The 15,396-nt window shown below is 35.6% G+C and overlaps 1 protein-coding gene across 4 annotated transcripts in view; it reads right to left on the minus strand.

The window, feature by feature from the left end:
- SLC39A12 (solute carrier family 39 member 12) overlaps positions 1-8,072 on the minus strand; it is a 34,000-nt gene extending 25,928 nt beyond the window's left edge. For 3 of the 4 annotated variants that reach the window (XM_030506535.1, XM_030506527.1, XM_030506566.1), the window contains exons 1-4: positions 7,669-8,072; positions 6,199-6,548; positions 2,804-3,085; positions 296-503 (exon numbers count right to left, since the gene is read on the minus strand). In XM_030506535.1, coding sequence (XP_030362395.1) covers positions 296-503; positions 2,804-3,085; positions 6,199-6,468 — 760 coding nt within the window. In that variant the 5' untranslated portion in view covers positions 6,469-6,548; positions 7,669-8,072. The remainder of the gene's footprint in view (positions 1-295; positions 504-2,803; positions 3,086-6,198; positions 6,549-7,668) is intronic. The other variant, XM_030506546.1, reaches the window with a different exon arrangement.
- Positions 8,073-15,396: the final 7,324 nt, after the last annotated feature.

Genomic DNA, 15,396 nt, shown 5'->3' on the forward strand with positions numbered 1-15,396 from the left:
GATTGCCACTCTCAGCACTCTCTTGGGTAGTTCAGACTGTGCTGAGCAATTAAGTAATAAATTAATGTGACACTACACATTTAATAATTTCAGTAACAATTAGTTTTAGACTTCTCAGAGATTTATAAAAATAAGTTCATTTTCCAACCTTGTTTTTAAATTTAGAACAGACTACTTAACATCTCTAAAATGAAATAGCATTTTAATCTAAAATGAAGTGTGAAAAGTCCTTCAGGCATTTAAAGATAGTTTACATCAAATGTGTGTTGCAAAAGGCAAGGAATAAACAGCTTACCTGCCACTTGGAGTTCAGTGGTACTGTTTAGAGAACTGAAAATATATTTTATAAAGAACTCTGGGGATGGCAAACTTGCTTTTCCCATACAGACTCCTTGGAGAGCCAGAGTAATGATTAAAGCAGCAAGGCGTGGAAGAGTGTTTTCATCAGCACCATCTCTGTCCATTATATCAGCATTTTTCTCCAGAGTACTCACATCAACACACTGAAATCAGGAGAAAACAGCATGAAGAGAGACCTGGTGACCTCCATTCAAATAATCAGAGTGACAGGAGGAGAAACTGGAGAGAAAGCTTTCACAGACAGCCAGAGTAGAAAAAATACAAAGATTAAAGCTGTAATTGACATCAAATGAGAAACAGGACATTTTCAGGAGAACAGACAAAAATAAAAAATCCTGGAATTTTACTCAGTATATGGGGAAGAAGTATAGTCCTTCATTCAGGTTATTTTTGCTTAGTGTTATTTTCATGCTGTTTCTTTTATTCCTGTGCCCTTCTTCAATTGCATCTAGATCTACTTCCAGAAAGCAGCAGAAAAGGGAGGAATTTTTGTTAAGGCATAAGAAATTGGCTCAGATACAGACTTTAATAACTCTTTATATCAAGAATTCTCTCAATATTTTTAGTTCCCTATCTATTAAATTGAATCAATAATTTGCTATATGGCAGCTATCTGGAAAGATATAATTCTGCAGATAAAGGATGACTTCCCTGCTGGGTGACACAAGCAGATATTTGTGTACACTCATGTGTGTGGACATGTGCAGGTCTGAAGTGAGGAAGCAGCGTACAGCCCTCTCAGTTGTCTGGAAACTCATCCCTGCTTTCTTCCATTTCTGCCCACCTTGTTTATTTTCATCACAAAGAGTTGGGGTTTGAGAAATTAAAAAAACAACCAAACAAACAAATAAGAAAAACCATACCAAAACCCTAACTTGGCAAAAATTATTTAAGTTTATTTATTTGTTTCAAACCCATATTATCCAAATTGAAAAGTCAACTAGATAAGCCAGTACATTTTACACATACTCATCTCTCTCTATATATGCCTTAAACACTGCAGAGAAATCAAAACATATAAAGAGCCACTAAAAACACTTACCATAACTCAAGCTTTGTGATTCAAAGCATTAGACTACAATGTTTTGAGTACCTTTCATAAAAACCCCTCTTTTCCTTCATGTCTGAGCGGTAGAGTCTCAGTTACTGAACAGGCTTGACAACTGATTATACTGCCAGCATAAACAAACAGACCACACAGTAAAGCACTTTATGGATTGCTATTCTATCTTGACATGCTAAATACCCGCCGATGCCTCTTTACAGTTGCCCAGATACCATTGGAGTTCTTGGAAATCAGCATGTTCACCAAGCCTCAGAACCAAAAGTACTGGTCAGTGAATAATTTATGATGGGAAATGATTACACAAAGAACACAGAAAGAGAAACTGGAGGCCTTCAACATTCTGCTGCACAGCCAGGACTCCTAGCCATCTTCCTCTGTGTAGGAAACTTTACTAGAGTACGGCGTAAATTAAAATCTAATTAAATAAAAAAGAAAAGGGCAAATTCGAACCTTGAACTGTATATTACAAACAGATCTCAGGGGTTTCTCAGAGGAGGTCAACCTGTACTTTAGGAGTTATCTAATCTGGCAAAAACTTATTTTACTGCCCATTACAAGGAAAACAGTTTTTCTTTAGATTGTGAACTTTACAATATTATCCTTTTATTTTATAGACCCTACTTGAGATAAGGAATAATAAACAGTGGTGAGAAAACTCTCTGCACGTTTCCTGACTTAAAAAGGATGTTTTTTTTGCTGGCTATACTCCAAATGCCTTTTTTTTTTTTTTTTTTAAGGTTTAAATTTAAGCTTATCTGTATCAGTCCTTCTACAACGCATATTCATGATCATAGGTAGCACAAATGTATGTGTCCCAACTGTAGGAAGCCATCATATCTTTGGACAGATTCCTTATTCCGCCCTGCTTTGGATGGACATGGAAGTGCAGGGGCTGGCAAGGTTTTCATCACCGCAAAATGATTCACCAAGCCAGATGAGTTTTGGAGCTGTTTTGTATACCATTTGAATACAAGCTAGTATTTTTATACTAACAAATACAAGAGATAAGAAAGTATTTTCTGCCCTTGAAGCCAAGTGCAGGTCTTGCATCTTACACAGCTATGCTCTTTTCCATCTGCCCTAAGCAGGGTAACTGTATCTAAATTGCCTTTTGGGAATGGTTCCTAATATGCACTATCTCCTCAATCATGTCTCAGCAGACTCTGGAAGTGCTAATTAACACATGCCAGAAGGAAGTCAAGGAGAAGGATAGTATTAAACAGCACGCACAACAAAAGACCAGTGTTCAGCCTGTCCTCTCCTATGGTTATGTACCAGTTTTCTGGAGAACCCTAACCCTGACACAATGTCTGACTTAGCTTAAAGGCATTATATCAGTAATAAATATGAAGTTATTTTTACTTCTGTTTTCTTTACCTGGGTTTCAGAAGTTTTAAAATGTTGCCTTACTGCAGCCAAAATATCTTCAGTTTCATTCCGTGAAAAATAACAACAGTTTTCATCATGTCTTAAATTAAGCATACTCTGTAGGTAAAACTTATAATCCTTATTATTCAAGCTGAGTTTTGAAGAGCACGCATCTCTATGATGAAGAATGTAGTAGAGAAGAATAAGAGAAATTCTCTCAAATACTTCTTCACTGAGATGGTCTTCTAAATTTCCACCAGCTATTAGTAACAAAGCATCTGGTTCAAGGCACTGTGAAAAAATAAAAATAAATGGAAATTCAACTCAAGCAACACATTGCCAGTCATCTGCCAATACAGTGAGAGAGGAGAACAGGAGAATTCAACTCTTATATTTAAGGAACTGAACCTAAGACTACAGGGCAGCAGGCTGATGGAATGCCAGGAGGAGGGTGCAGGTAACTCGTTGCAGTTCTATAGCTACAAGATCACACTGTGTTTTTTTCCAGATCCCCTTGTGTTTTTAAGAAATATCAATTATCAAAGGGATTTAAGATTTACTACAAATCACGATTAACTGATTAATATTGTAGCAAACTGAAAGCCTTCCACTGGCTTCAACGGCTTGTATTTCTGGTTAGAAATGTATCAGATAAGCACTGGGGCTATCCAAATTTTCAGCTGTGCATTCTGTATGCATTTATAAGACAAATACCTTATCTGGGCTTTAGATAATTTAGGGTATGTAAACAGAAGTTATATCATATTCAATGCACTGTTAAGAGACTTCATTGACCCTACAACCATACAGCTCTTTTTATTTTTTCTAAATGAATTCTGTTAACTGGAACAATTTGATCCTGTGCAGAGAGCCTGCACAAAGTCTAAACACCATTTAGTCCTCCAGATGCATTTCAAGAGGGGCTGAAATCATATTCTTACATTTTGCGGGCTTTCTGTCTGAGCACAGATTTTTAAATACATATATTATTAAATATGTATGTAAACCTCTCAATTTTTCTTGATACAGACACTTTCCAGAAACTTGTGGCAGCTCAAGCAAAAGTTAGTCTTCAAAATTAGATCAGAAGACTAATAAATGTCTATGTCAGGCTATGGGAAATAAAATACTGAATCCGAGAATAAAGAATCTTTCTTGAAGAGATCCTGTAACTATTTTCATTCATTGTGTAGCCATTTTATTCCAACTGGCTCCTTTCCCAGCATGTTATAGGCGTGCAAGCTAATCTCAACTATTATTGTAGAACAGTCAGACTGTACATTTCAGAGAACAAAGTACAACTCATGACTGTACCATGGGATGATCAAAGCTGCACTTTAATAAAATCATGAATCCAGACAGAATCAAGTTTGTCAGACTAAATTGTTTGTGCCTGCAAGCATGACATGTTGGTTGGTGTATCTCACTTGGTATGTTAGTTCATTTTCCTATACAGAAGCTGAGTAGAATCAAACACATTGTCTTGTTCAGAAACCAATGTTCCTTGGAGGAATTGAGGGAGCTGCTACTTTTCATTAGAAACAATTCTAACAAAAAATACCCATTTAAATACCCTTTTAAATACCCATTGGAGAGATCATTAACAGAAAAAAAAAAAAATATATATATATATATGAAAACAGTCACATACTATGACCAGAATCTTGGATTTACAAGGGAAAGTTGAGTCTGAAATCAATTAGTTAATCCCAACAAGTATGGGAAAGAAAATGCCAAGCTAGGATTGGGCATTCTGTTTCAAATGTTTATGATCTTGAAGAATAGTGCTTCTTGCACAGTTTTTGCTATCTTGGTTTACCAAATCTGGTTAAATAATCTTGGAAGATTTCAGCATGGTGGTATGTGGGCTGCATGTTACTGAAGATACTGTCTCTCTCTCTCATGGATTTTCCATAGAGAATTGTGCCCTTGTGGCACTGGCAGAGCAGAATGTGTGCAGTGCTACCGACACAGCCAGCACTGAGAAGTACTAGAAATGGTGAAAGTCCTCAAATTCTTCCCACAGGAAAATTCCAAGATGAAGCCTACACAGAGTGGAAGCCCTGACCGAAGTAAAATCGTTTCATTTCCATTCAAGGACACAGAGTGCATGCTCTCCACAAATATACCACAAAGACAAGAGAAAAAATACAACAATCAAGAGAACTGGAACTAAGAGGGAGAACCAGAAGGCCTAGACCTCTGTTTTGTGAGGTTTAGGAAGAGTCTATACCCATTACTGTTTAATACATTCTCAGCTTCTGATCTGGGCGCATATCTGGTACATTTGCCTGAATGTGCAAAGAGGAAAAAGAGCATGATCTCCTTCATAAAAATTGCCCATTTAGGGAATAACAAACACCTGCCTTATTTATGTATGAAATTCACATTGGGGCTCATCTGATAAATGGAAGCATTTGCAGAAAGGGCCAGTTAAGTAAGCAGTTTTTTACTGCAAGGGAGGAAAAGTTCTCCATTACATTGGCTTGGAAGATTGCCAAGAATAGTACAGTGTGAAATCATTCACCTTTTTGACCATCCTCATAAATCTGATGGAAAGTGACACTCTGCTAATAATAGGTCATTGAACAATGCCAGAGCTAGAGTAATGTTAATCAAAGCCAAGACCAACCAAACCCTTTGTAGTCCCTTTTAGCTAAGCTGCTCACTTACCACTGCCTTTATCCTACCAGGACCTAGGATCTTATTAGACTTGTTCCTTTCTTTGCCAAATTGGGAATCAGTTCTGAAAATACCCTAAACTCAACTAGGCAACCAAACCTCTGTGAAGCTGTACCCTGGACTTTTTCTAGTTTCAATTTGGGTTTGTAGATTTCATTGTCTGCCTTTGATTTTCCTTGACCTGAACTGCTTACCAAAACCGTCCCCTAAATCTCGACTATTTCAGTGAAGTGGACCCTTAAATCTGAGACAATCCAGTCTGGGTTTTATTTTTATGAACTAAAATACAGGAGAGAAAAAAAAAAAAAAGGAAAAAAGAAAAAAGAGTGGCAGAACTAGTCACCAGCTTTTACCTATGTGTTTCTACAGTGGAAATCCTCTTTGTCCCAGATTTAAGCTTTCATAGTTAGATCGAGGGAAGGAAGAAAAGTCTGTGTTGGAAAATAAACACCTGATAAGTTTTAAAGGAAAATTATTAGTGTTATGTGACTGAAAGATGGCATTTTAAAGGAACGCCTGTCATGTTTGGAATACTTCCTCATAAGCTCAAGCAATAAATAATAATGCAGAATAAAATGATTAAAGCAGGGACAACTTCTTGCTGCAACAACAAGCGCTTTACATGTTTAGGTTTTGTATTCAGGAGAGTATCACTATAATAAATACTTTTCAAACTCACTGATGATCCTGTAAAGATATCCCTCATTAATTGAAGCACTAACCAGATTACAATCCTCTTGCATGCCATAAATCCGCTGCGGGCACTCAGTTCTCTCCAGTAACATTTTGACCAGTTCCTGTGAGTGGTTCATGTGGAGCTCAGCGTTGTCAGCTGAAAGAACGCGTAAAACTTCCATCAGATAGCCTCGTCTGGGAGCATAGCTGCCATTCTGCCCATGCTCTTCCCCAAGCTGTCCTTCAGCAATGAGCACGCCGAATATGAAAGCAGAACATACCATCCCAAGAGCTGGATGCTTGGTCAGAAAACACATCTCTTCCTGCGGTGCGTGATCTGCACTGAATGTTGAATTGTTGTTTGCACTTCACAGCTTAAACTTGAAACCTGGGGAATCTGAATAGTAAAGGGGAAAAAAACCCCAACCGTTTAATTAGCGTGAATGCAATATGTTTGCAAGGATTTATTAATTGGTTGGCTAAGCTGATTTGCAGTGACAAGCTGTTTTTGAACAACAGGGAGCCTGTAAGGGCTTTACAGCCCAGAACAGCAGGAAACTAAGACAACCATGGCCTTAAAACTTCTGTAGAATTACCAAGAGGTTGACTCAAAGTGCCCTTCCCTCCTCTTAAAAGTAAAGTGTATGGTTTTCATTTCAGTGCTATGTTATTGCATTCACTAACAATCCTCTTCAGTAAGAACAGGAAAATACCATAGCTTTCACTTTCTTTCCATTATGAAACAGGGTTTTAGTAGCAAAAATAGCTGTAAATAAAGATTACTAGTGTAATTCTGATATGAATGTGCAGTAATTATGTTACACAAAAATGATACAGAGCAGATTTTATTTTCAATACACTTTACCAATGTTACCAAACTCTAACTATACAACACAAAGCAGGAATGAACAGGGTGTATGTAAAAATTAGTGATATTTTATGATCTGATGAAAGAGTTGCAAAACTGAGGTCATCATTCCATTCACAGAACTTGGTAAATAAACAAGACAAACACATCAGAAGCAGCAAGTTTAGCTTGTTAATTCTAGATGTAAAAGACATTTTGTACTGTAAATCTATCTTGTCACTATCCTTCCTAATACACCATCGCCTCTGCTTTAACAATAATCTGTCTCAATATCAAAGAGCAAGAAATATAAGAGAGTTTCACTTCTGTTTTCCACAAAGAAGTTTTGATTTTATTCATGGGCAGATGTTGGCAGTGACATACATTTTCAGATGATAATGCACATGTGTTAAACAGCTACCTGTAAGGTCAGATTCTTTTAACTACAATATGATATGTGTGTGTCTCATTTTAAAGACAACTCTGCTAAGAAAGTACTGAAAATGAAAAAAGAACTACTGAATTCAAATTGGCATTCACTCAGATAAAGGTTAGTACGTTTTTAGAAGTTAGGAAATCTTTTGGTATTTAGATACATTTTACTGTTAGAGGTTAGGAATATGCATCTTTGTCACAAGGAAGCACCTTTTTCTAAACATCATTTTCTTACCTTCTGAAGGGAAAAAGAATGCTTGTGTATCTAGCTTTGTGGCCTTCTGAATCCTCAGAAGTATTTTAGCTGCTGGAAGTCCAATGTTTTTAAAATTCCTTGATGGTGCTCTGGAAGCTGGAGAGGATTAGTTTATTGCTGCCTTGAAAAGTTTTCAGTTGCTATGGAGAGAGCTGCTCTTAAGGTAACAATGGAGGTGGATAGGAATTAGAACATGTTCTTCTTGGCAAGTTCTAAGCATCACGTTATTGAATGTATTTCACATATTTTAGTAGTTATCATTTTATGTAATCAGTCTATTTTAACAGTGCAAGATGTACAAAATCTATTGAAGAATGTATTTCATTACGATGGATAATACATGCAAGCACTTTCTTTTCTACATTACTACATTATCTGATCAATTCTACAACAAACCTGACTTCGTTTTTTTCCATGAAACATTACTTCTTTTCGCAAATAGGAGAGCAGAATAGAAATAGAAATCTTTCCTCCATAGAAAAATTTTTCTTTGTGAAACATCGTCCATAGAGAACAGGCTCTTTCATCCCCATTTATTCTGTGCCACATTTGCAACCATTAAAAAAGCTGGGATAGCTCAGACTGCAGTGAAAAAAATTTCTTCCACCCACTCAGATTTTCCAGAGGGATGCAGTTACAAAGTCGACATTTACGGCACCATGCCATTACAACAGTATTGCGCAGGCAGTTAGTTAAAACTGTCACGTCTGACAGTTTTCTGCAGCAACAGGTACACCAGTCATAGCCCTCTCCCACCTTCCAAACCTTCAGTGCTGTAAATGAAGATTCAGTATCTCAGTTGGCTCAACAAATCCTATGGAGCAGTAAGCCTGTAGTAATAGAAATGTCATAATTCTCTTTAAAGCTAGATTGACAAAAAATCCTGGGTTCTAAAATGCCAGTAATATTTCTTACAAGGTGGTGAGCTTAAAGGGAACAGCTTTGTTTTAGTAAGGCTGAGAACTAGCAACTGATACTCACTATAAAAAAAAAAAAAAAATTAAACTGACAACACCAGCTTGAGGAAAATGAAAAATGTAAACGAATATTCTCAAAAGTTCATGGAAGTATATATAAACTCTTATGTGATCAAGACTGAGCATTTTAAAAATCAGTCCTACTATTAGATACTCGAGTACAAAAAAACCCTTATATTTGTATCAAAGTATTTTTCATTTTACTTAACAAGTTACAAAAGATATATATCAAACATTGCCAAATATGCAATTTTACGCAAACAAGCATTACAGAAATTATCTTCAATATTTATTTTTATATGAATGACTTAAAAGCAGAAACACATGATAATATGCATCTCCTCTAGCTTTTATATAATTTGCTCTGTGAAACAAAGCTAACTATGTCCAGACTTGTTCCACTAATAAAAATAATTCCTCAGATAATGAGGGAATAGCTTCCAGCATTTAATTCCAGGGATTGCTCAATCTCCAAACAAACACAGAATAGGTTTATCTGTGCATAATTTGGTGTTTTGTATATAATTACAGATTGAAATGAAGAATTCATTCTGTCCAATTAAAGTGTATAAAGAGAGGATGAATTGTTTCAATTTATTGAGAGAAGCTAACATTTAAAAACACATTTGATAATTTATAACTACTGAAAGCTGCTAAGAGAAGATTTACATAATAATACTGGCTATATCTTACATTAACATTTATATTACAGAATGATGGTAAAAAAAATAGTAAGTGTTCAGTGTATTAAAATTATAATTACTAGTACAGGGTACTAGGGCTGATTTCAAAGGAGAATTCACCTCTCTTTTTAAGTGTTGCAAACCTCCTCTAGCTTGTAAATGAGTTTCTCAGTGGTGGCAAAATCACTGATGGTGACTCAAGCCTCAATCTCTGCTTTTACCCCTGACATGAGAGCACTACCTGTGCTTTTCTGACACTGTCAAAGAATTTTCTGTCTACACAGCACTTGGATTGCTACTTTTGAAGTAATTACTAGCATCAATTGCTATGTCCTTTTCTTAAACCCTTCTGTATTAGCATTTTTCCCCTACCACCTATCCATCCTGGTGTGCCAACTGATAAAATAGAGCAGTGGTAATAACAGAACTGTGTAGTTACATGACTATTAGCTCGCTAAGATACACAGAAAGAAAGCACCAGTACATTTTAATGTCTTAAAACCTCCCAAAGCACCTATCACTATTATTGTTCTCTCATGGTTTGTAATGTTCTCTCATAAGTCCCTGCTATTTTGGCTCAAATTCAATTGCATGTCTTCCACTGATTTTTAATAAAGGGGGAGGAAAAGGTCCATGCATAATGCTTTTAAGCCAGTGACTCTCTGCTTACAATAGAATGACAATATGCACAGAAGAAAGAGCCCTCAGAGGAACTAGAGAACTGGGGTAACTCAAATTGAAGTAGCTTACCATTCTAACACAACGACAGACTGCGTATTGCAAAATCAGAGGACGATGAACTTCCTGATTAAATAAGCAAATGAAACTTTTTTTTTTTTAATTAATTCTACACTTAGTTAAGGAGCTTGGCATGATCAAACATGGATCTGAGCTCAAGAGTTTACAGAGATGATTGGTCATTTTTAATGATTTTATCAGTTACCACAGAGGCACACTTGCAAGAGAGTAACTGATTGCTGACAGGCGTAGGTACATGCCTGAGTAAAGTAAGTAACACAAGAAACAAGATAAGAAGAGTGATAAAAATGGGAACTTCTCAAAAATTTTTATTTTCACTTCATGATTGGATTATGATCTCATACAACCACATATCAAATTTGCTCCACACACAAACGAAATCTTTTATGTCTTAGAAGCTCAAATAGTATTATCCCGACTTGCATTCTAGTGAACAGGATTGAAGGCAATTTCCAAATGGCATAACCAGACACAGAACATGACAAGCACATGCAGCAAGCCCTCTTTGATTACAGGATTTTTATTTATTTGCTTTTAATTTTAAGTAAACTGGTAAGACTTACTGCAGCTTGTTTCTCCCACCTACACACCTGCTGGAAGAACAAAAGTAAGTTGCCCATTCACAAATGCCATGAATAACCACACTTTGCAATTAGCTGTTTTTCAACAGATTGGTGAATGGACTACATAGGAATACGAAAACTTTGAGATGAGATGACAAGGACATTCTTGTGAGTTCCACCAACCTGACAAATGCCTTAATTGTATTTGTACAGCAGAATGGGAGAGGATGCAGGCATTATTTTAGCAAGACCCCTGCTGAACTTCACAGCTTATTGAGAAATGCAGCTACATAACTCTTATTCCTTACATACTGGATAACTTGTTTTGATGGACTATGCAAACGTGTTCTTTGCCCTTTTACTAATCACAGCAATTATGGCAAATAGAAAAGAATCCTGTGGTACTGTAGATTTCCTCCATGTTATTAATGTGGTGCGTGCACATTGCTATAATTACATCCATAGACAGCATATTGACATATGAAAAGGCTACATTTTACATGTAATTTGTGTAGATTTTCAATATATAAAGCATCTTTGCCAATGAATTAATGCCAGAGAGCTGTAATAAAAAATGTCAGTGCTTTAAAATTACCACAGTCTATTCAGTTTCCTTGGCCTCACATGAAATCCTAACAATATCACATATATTAAGATTGCCAATGAATTAGAATAAATGAATGCTATTGAAATTATCTGAGATACATATATTAGCAGAGTTACATATATTAATATATGTCTCTGGAACAAGCCTTGTATTAGTGTAGGATTGCAAAATTCACTTGTTAGCAGAAAGTTTCCTAAGATCTGGAAATCTAGTTACATTAAAAATAGCTTATATGGGTTGACAAAATGAAAGTGTTCATTTATATGGAAAGAGTGTCATCTAAAACCTCATTAATTGCCCCCATCTTACTACAGACTTCTTCCTCACACAACCTTGCCATTGCTGACTATCTGGCTGTGTTTCAAAAAAAAAAAAAAAAAAAACCAAAAAAACAAAACCCAACAAAACCCTCAAAACCAAAACCCCAAAACCCATCAATACTATTCAAATATAACATTAATTATAAGAAGAACATAGTCACAGTAGGCGATGTAAGTATCTTGGGCAAGAAAAAGAGGGAGCTTCCGAAGGAAGTAGATCATGTTGCCCATTTTTAAGTTAAAAAACACATGGGGAAAAAATGCTCTTGTGTTCATCCCTAGGAACTTCAGCTGCCTAGTTTTGCTGAAGGTATTTAAACATTAAACAACACTACCTGTTGTTTGGTTATGTCCTGGAGCATAATCAGACTCTATTATGTCTATTGTTTGGTTCTGCTGCTTTAATTTTCCAAAGACACAGGGCAAAAAACCCGCAAGCTGATTTTACTAACAATGTGTCATCCAGTACAAAGCATCTACAGTCCAACTAAATAAGTAAGACTATAAATTTAAACATCCTAAATCAAATATTATATAGTATTACAGCATAGAACACCAAGTAATATTTTAAAGGAAAAAAATTAAGGTTTTAAAATTGAAAAATAACCTTTCAACAGTTATGCTATTCACTTTATAGGAAACGTGTATCTTGCATTGCTGCTTCAGCCACTGACTTCTAACCCCAACATATTGGAATGTTCCTTTCCTGTTGGATAGTCACCATCTTATGCTCCAAAAACATTCAAAAGTCCCTTTATGTAATTTTTCCTACTTCATACAATATTTTATAAATAATTTTTACTATTACAGAAATTAATAAGCATTTACTCACATTACTTTTTGGTTTTCAAACTATGACTCAGTGTTCAGCTGTCCTAAAGAAATTCTCCTCACAACAAGGAGGAGTCATTGCAAGCAAACACCATGGTAATTGTTGCACGAGAGAAGACTGATGTTCCTCAAGGCCTTCTAGCCTACCTAAAAACAAAGGAAAAATATAAGTTTCTGGGTCATGAATACAAGCCAGGGTGAGGGGAAGGAAGAGACCTTCTTTTCCTCCTTTGTTTAAATTCAGCAAGTTTGTAGGTGGCACCAACACTAAGAATAGCTTACAGAACAGTTGTGACTAGATAAGCTGCAAGTAACAGTTGCTGAAGTAATAAAGATGAAAAGAAAAAAGGAAAATCCTAGAATAGAAGGACCCTGAAAAAATCAGTATTGATAGGAAACAATTAAATTTAACCAAATACAAACTTCTTCACAATACAGTGAACCTAGTTTCCACCTTTATTAAAACTACTGACCAACTAGTATCTCCCCCATGTAACCCAGTATTATACCCACTGTCTGAAGGTTTGGTAACAAAAGAAGTGAGAGAGGAGTTTTTTATCATAAGAAATGCTCATACTTCATGAAAGTTTTTTGCTTTAAAAAAGTTATTTATCTATATATAACCATAGATAACCTAAATACCCGTATTCACAACGAATGCATATATGTAACCCTTAGATTATAACGTAAATGCTTGCTTTTCCCTAGACTATGAGAATACATACAGCAAATACAAAATCAACTTTGCAAATACAGTTTGAGTTAACACAGTATTGTTCTATCCAATTTAGGAACAATTCTTATTTTATCATTAAGAGGACACACTGTTCATTCTGCTCAGTGTTGTCCACAGAATTCTTTGTACCTGATATCTTTGTATATGTATTCTTTTGTTCCTGGAACAGAATTGCTGCATTTTAATAATACTTCAGTGAGTTTAGCATCTCTTTGCCATTGGTTGTGTGCTTAGTTCTAGAAGAAAACAATTGTGAGTTCAATGCTTATTGTACTAAGAGACACCAGAATAACTCATCATACTGAGGTGAGATACTGGCATCCTTATTCATTTCCTGTCCTGTAAATGAATATTCAAAGCATTTTATGAAATGTATAGGAGATCTCATGACGGGCAACAGTAGTGCTCATCTGCATAAGCATTTTAGTATGTCTGCATATTCTCTGTACACAAATGTATATACAAGGAGTATGAAACAAATTAAAAAGAATATGAAAGAACAATAAAAATCCCCATATCTGATTCAATACAATTATTCTGTTTCTTATATAAACACAGCAGGGTTTTCTCCACTTACTGAATTCTCCTGACAAGTACGTGTGATAATAACCATCATCATTATTCCCAATGAAGTATCTTTACAATAATATTAGAATTTTCACATCTTTCCTTTGGCAATGTGCATGCAAAGATTACATTTGCCTCTTCTATGATTGCACAGTCTACGTGCCTCATAACTCCTGTGGATAAGTGATACATGCAGGTCTTAATCCTCCATTCTTTCCCATCCTAGAAATTCTTGTTATAATCCTTATTATGTACTGTTATATTTCATGTCATGTCTAAAACTCCATGCTTCTAATTCTTTCTGCATGAAAACAAATATCCTGCGCAGCCTCCTGAGCCAATGTTATCAGCAAACTTTATGCCAAAAAAAATTTAAGAAAGTATAAGAAAAATCTAAAGACTTGAATCTTCAAAGATCTCGCTAGCAACCTTATATCAGGTCAATCAATCCCTTTTCAAAGTAACCTATGACCTGCTATATTTTTACCCACCCTCAATTTTTCCGTGTCCTCCAGTTTAATAAGTAATTTCCTAGTTGGTACCACATCACAGTTATACACAATTGTTATAGTGACTTTCTGCAGATCTACTGCATCTGCTTTATCCTGGATAAAAAAAAAGTTTATTTAAAAACAAACAAAAAATTGACATTTCTAGTAGTTTATTAATTAACTCCTCTTTACCAACTTTTGAATAGAAACTATGGCTTATTTTTAGCAATAACATTCATTTTTCATAAAGTAGAAAGTCACAAAAAACAGAATTAGACCTTTCTAGTTGTGTAGATGCATTGAATAAATTAAAATGTTGAAAATATACTGAATGTTAAAAATATTGAACATACTGAAAATAAAACCAACGTAGATTATAAAAAGAGCTTTAACTTAACATGCAATTATACTGCATCAAAACCTGGCAGTAGAAACATTTTTAAAATCTCTTTTATTGTACTCAGGCTGTTTGTAGGTAAGTAAATATTTGTGTTTGTTCTGGAAGTTACTAAAAATATATACGTAATCAGCCAAGCTGAAATGTAAGTTTGCTCCAACCAAAACCAAAAGAACAGCGCAGTAGGCCAACTCTAAAGACAGTTACTCTTAATTCCCACTAGACTGCTGTTTCTTAAGAACTAAAAGCCTGTTAATGAAATGTTGTTCAACTTCTGAAGTTAACAGCACTGGCATAACCAGGGCTCCATCCCATTCTCAAATCACTTTTCTGGTTTCTACTTGTTTTATCTATGTTATATACAATGCTTATTGACTATACTTACAAATAATATAGATGGTACCAGTTAATATTAGTGCAAACACATGGAGGACTGTGAGTTGGAAAGCAGATTTCAAGCATGGACCTTAGGCTCCACCTTTGTTAATTATCTCAATAAGCTCAGCTCATTGCCTCAACACTTCTCGCCATCTCCAGAAAATGAATGAAGTAACAATACAGTTTTTTTGCATTAAGGCTATCCTCATATCACAAACAATGTGGACCTCATTTCACTTACTAGTGAAGACACATGTTAGGATCCCAGCCATGATGACAGTGAGCAGGAATAAACAAATAAATAGTGGTAATGCAGATACATTTCGGAACTAATACAGGATGCTTGGTTTCAGGGCTGAAGCCCTTCTCTGTCAGGTACCATAAAGGAGAACTTACTC

This window comes from Strigops habroptila, chromosome 1 (genome assembly GCF_004027225.2).
Source record: "Strigops habroptila isolate Jane chromosome 1, bStrHab1.2.pri, whole genome shotgun sequence".
NCBI classification, from domain to species: Eukaryota; Metazoa; Chordata; class Aves; order Psittaciformes; family Psittacidae; genus Strigops; species Strigops habroptila.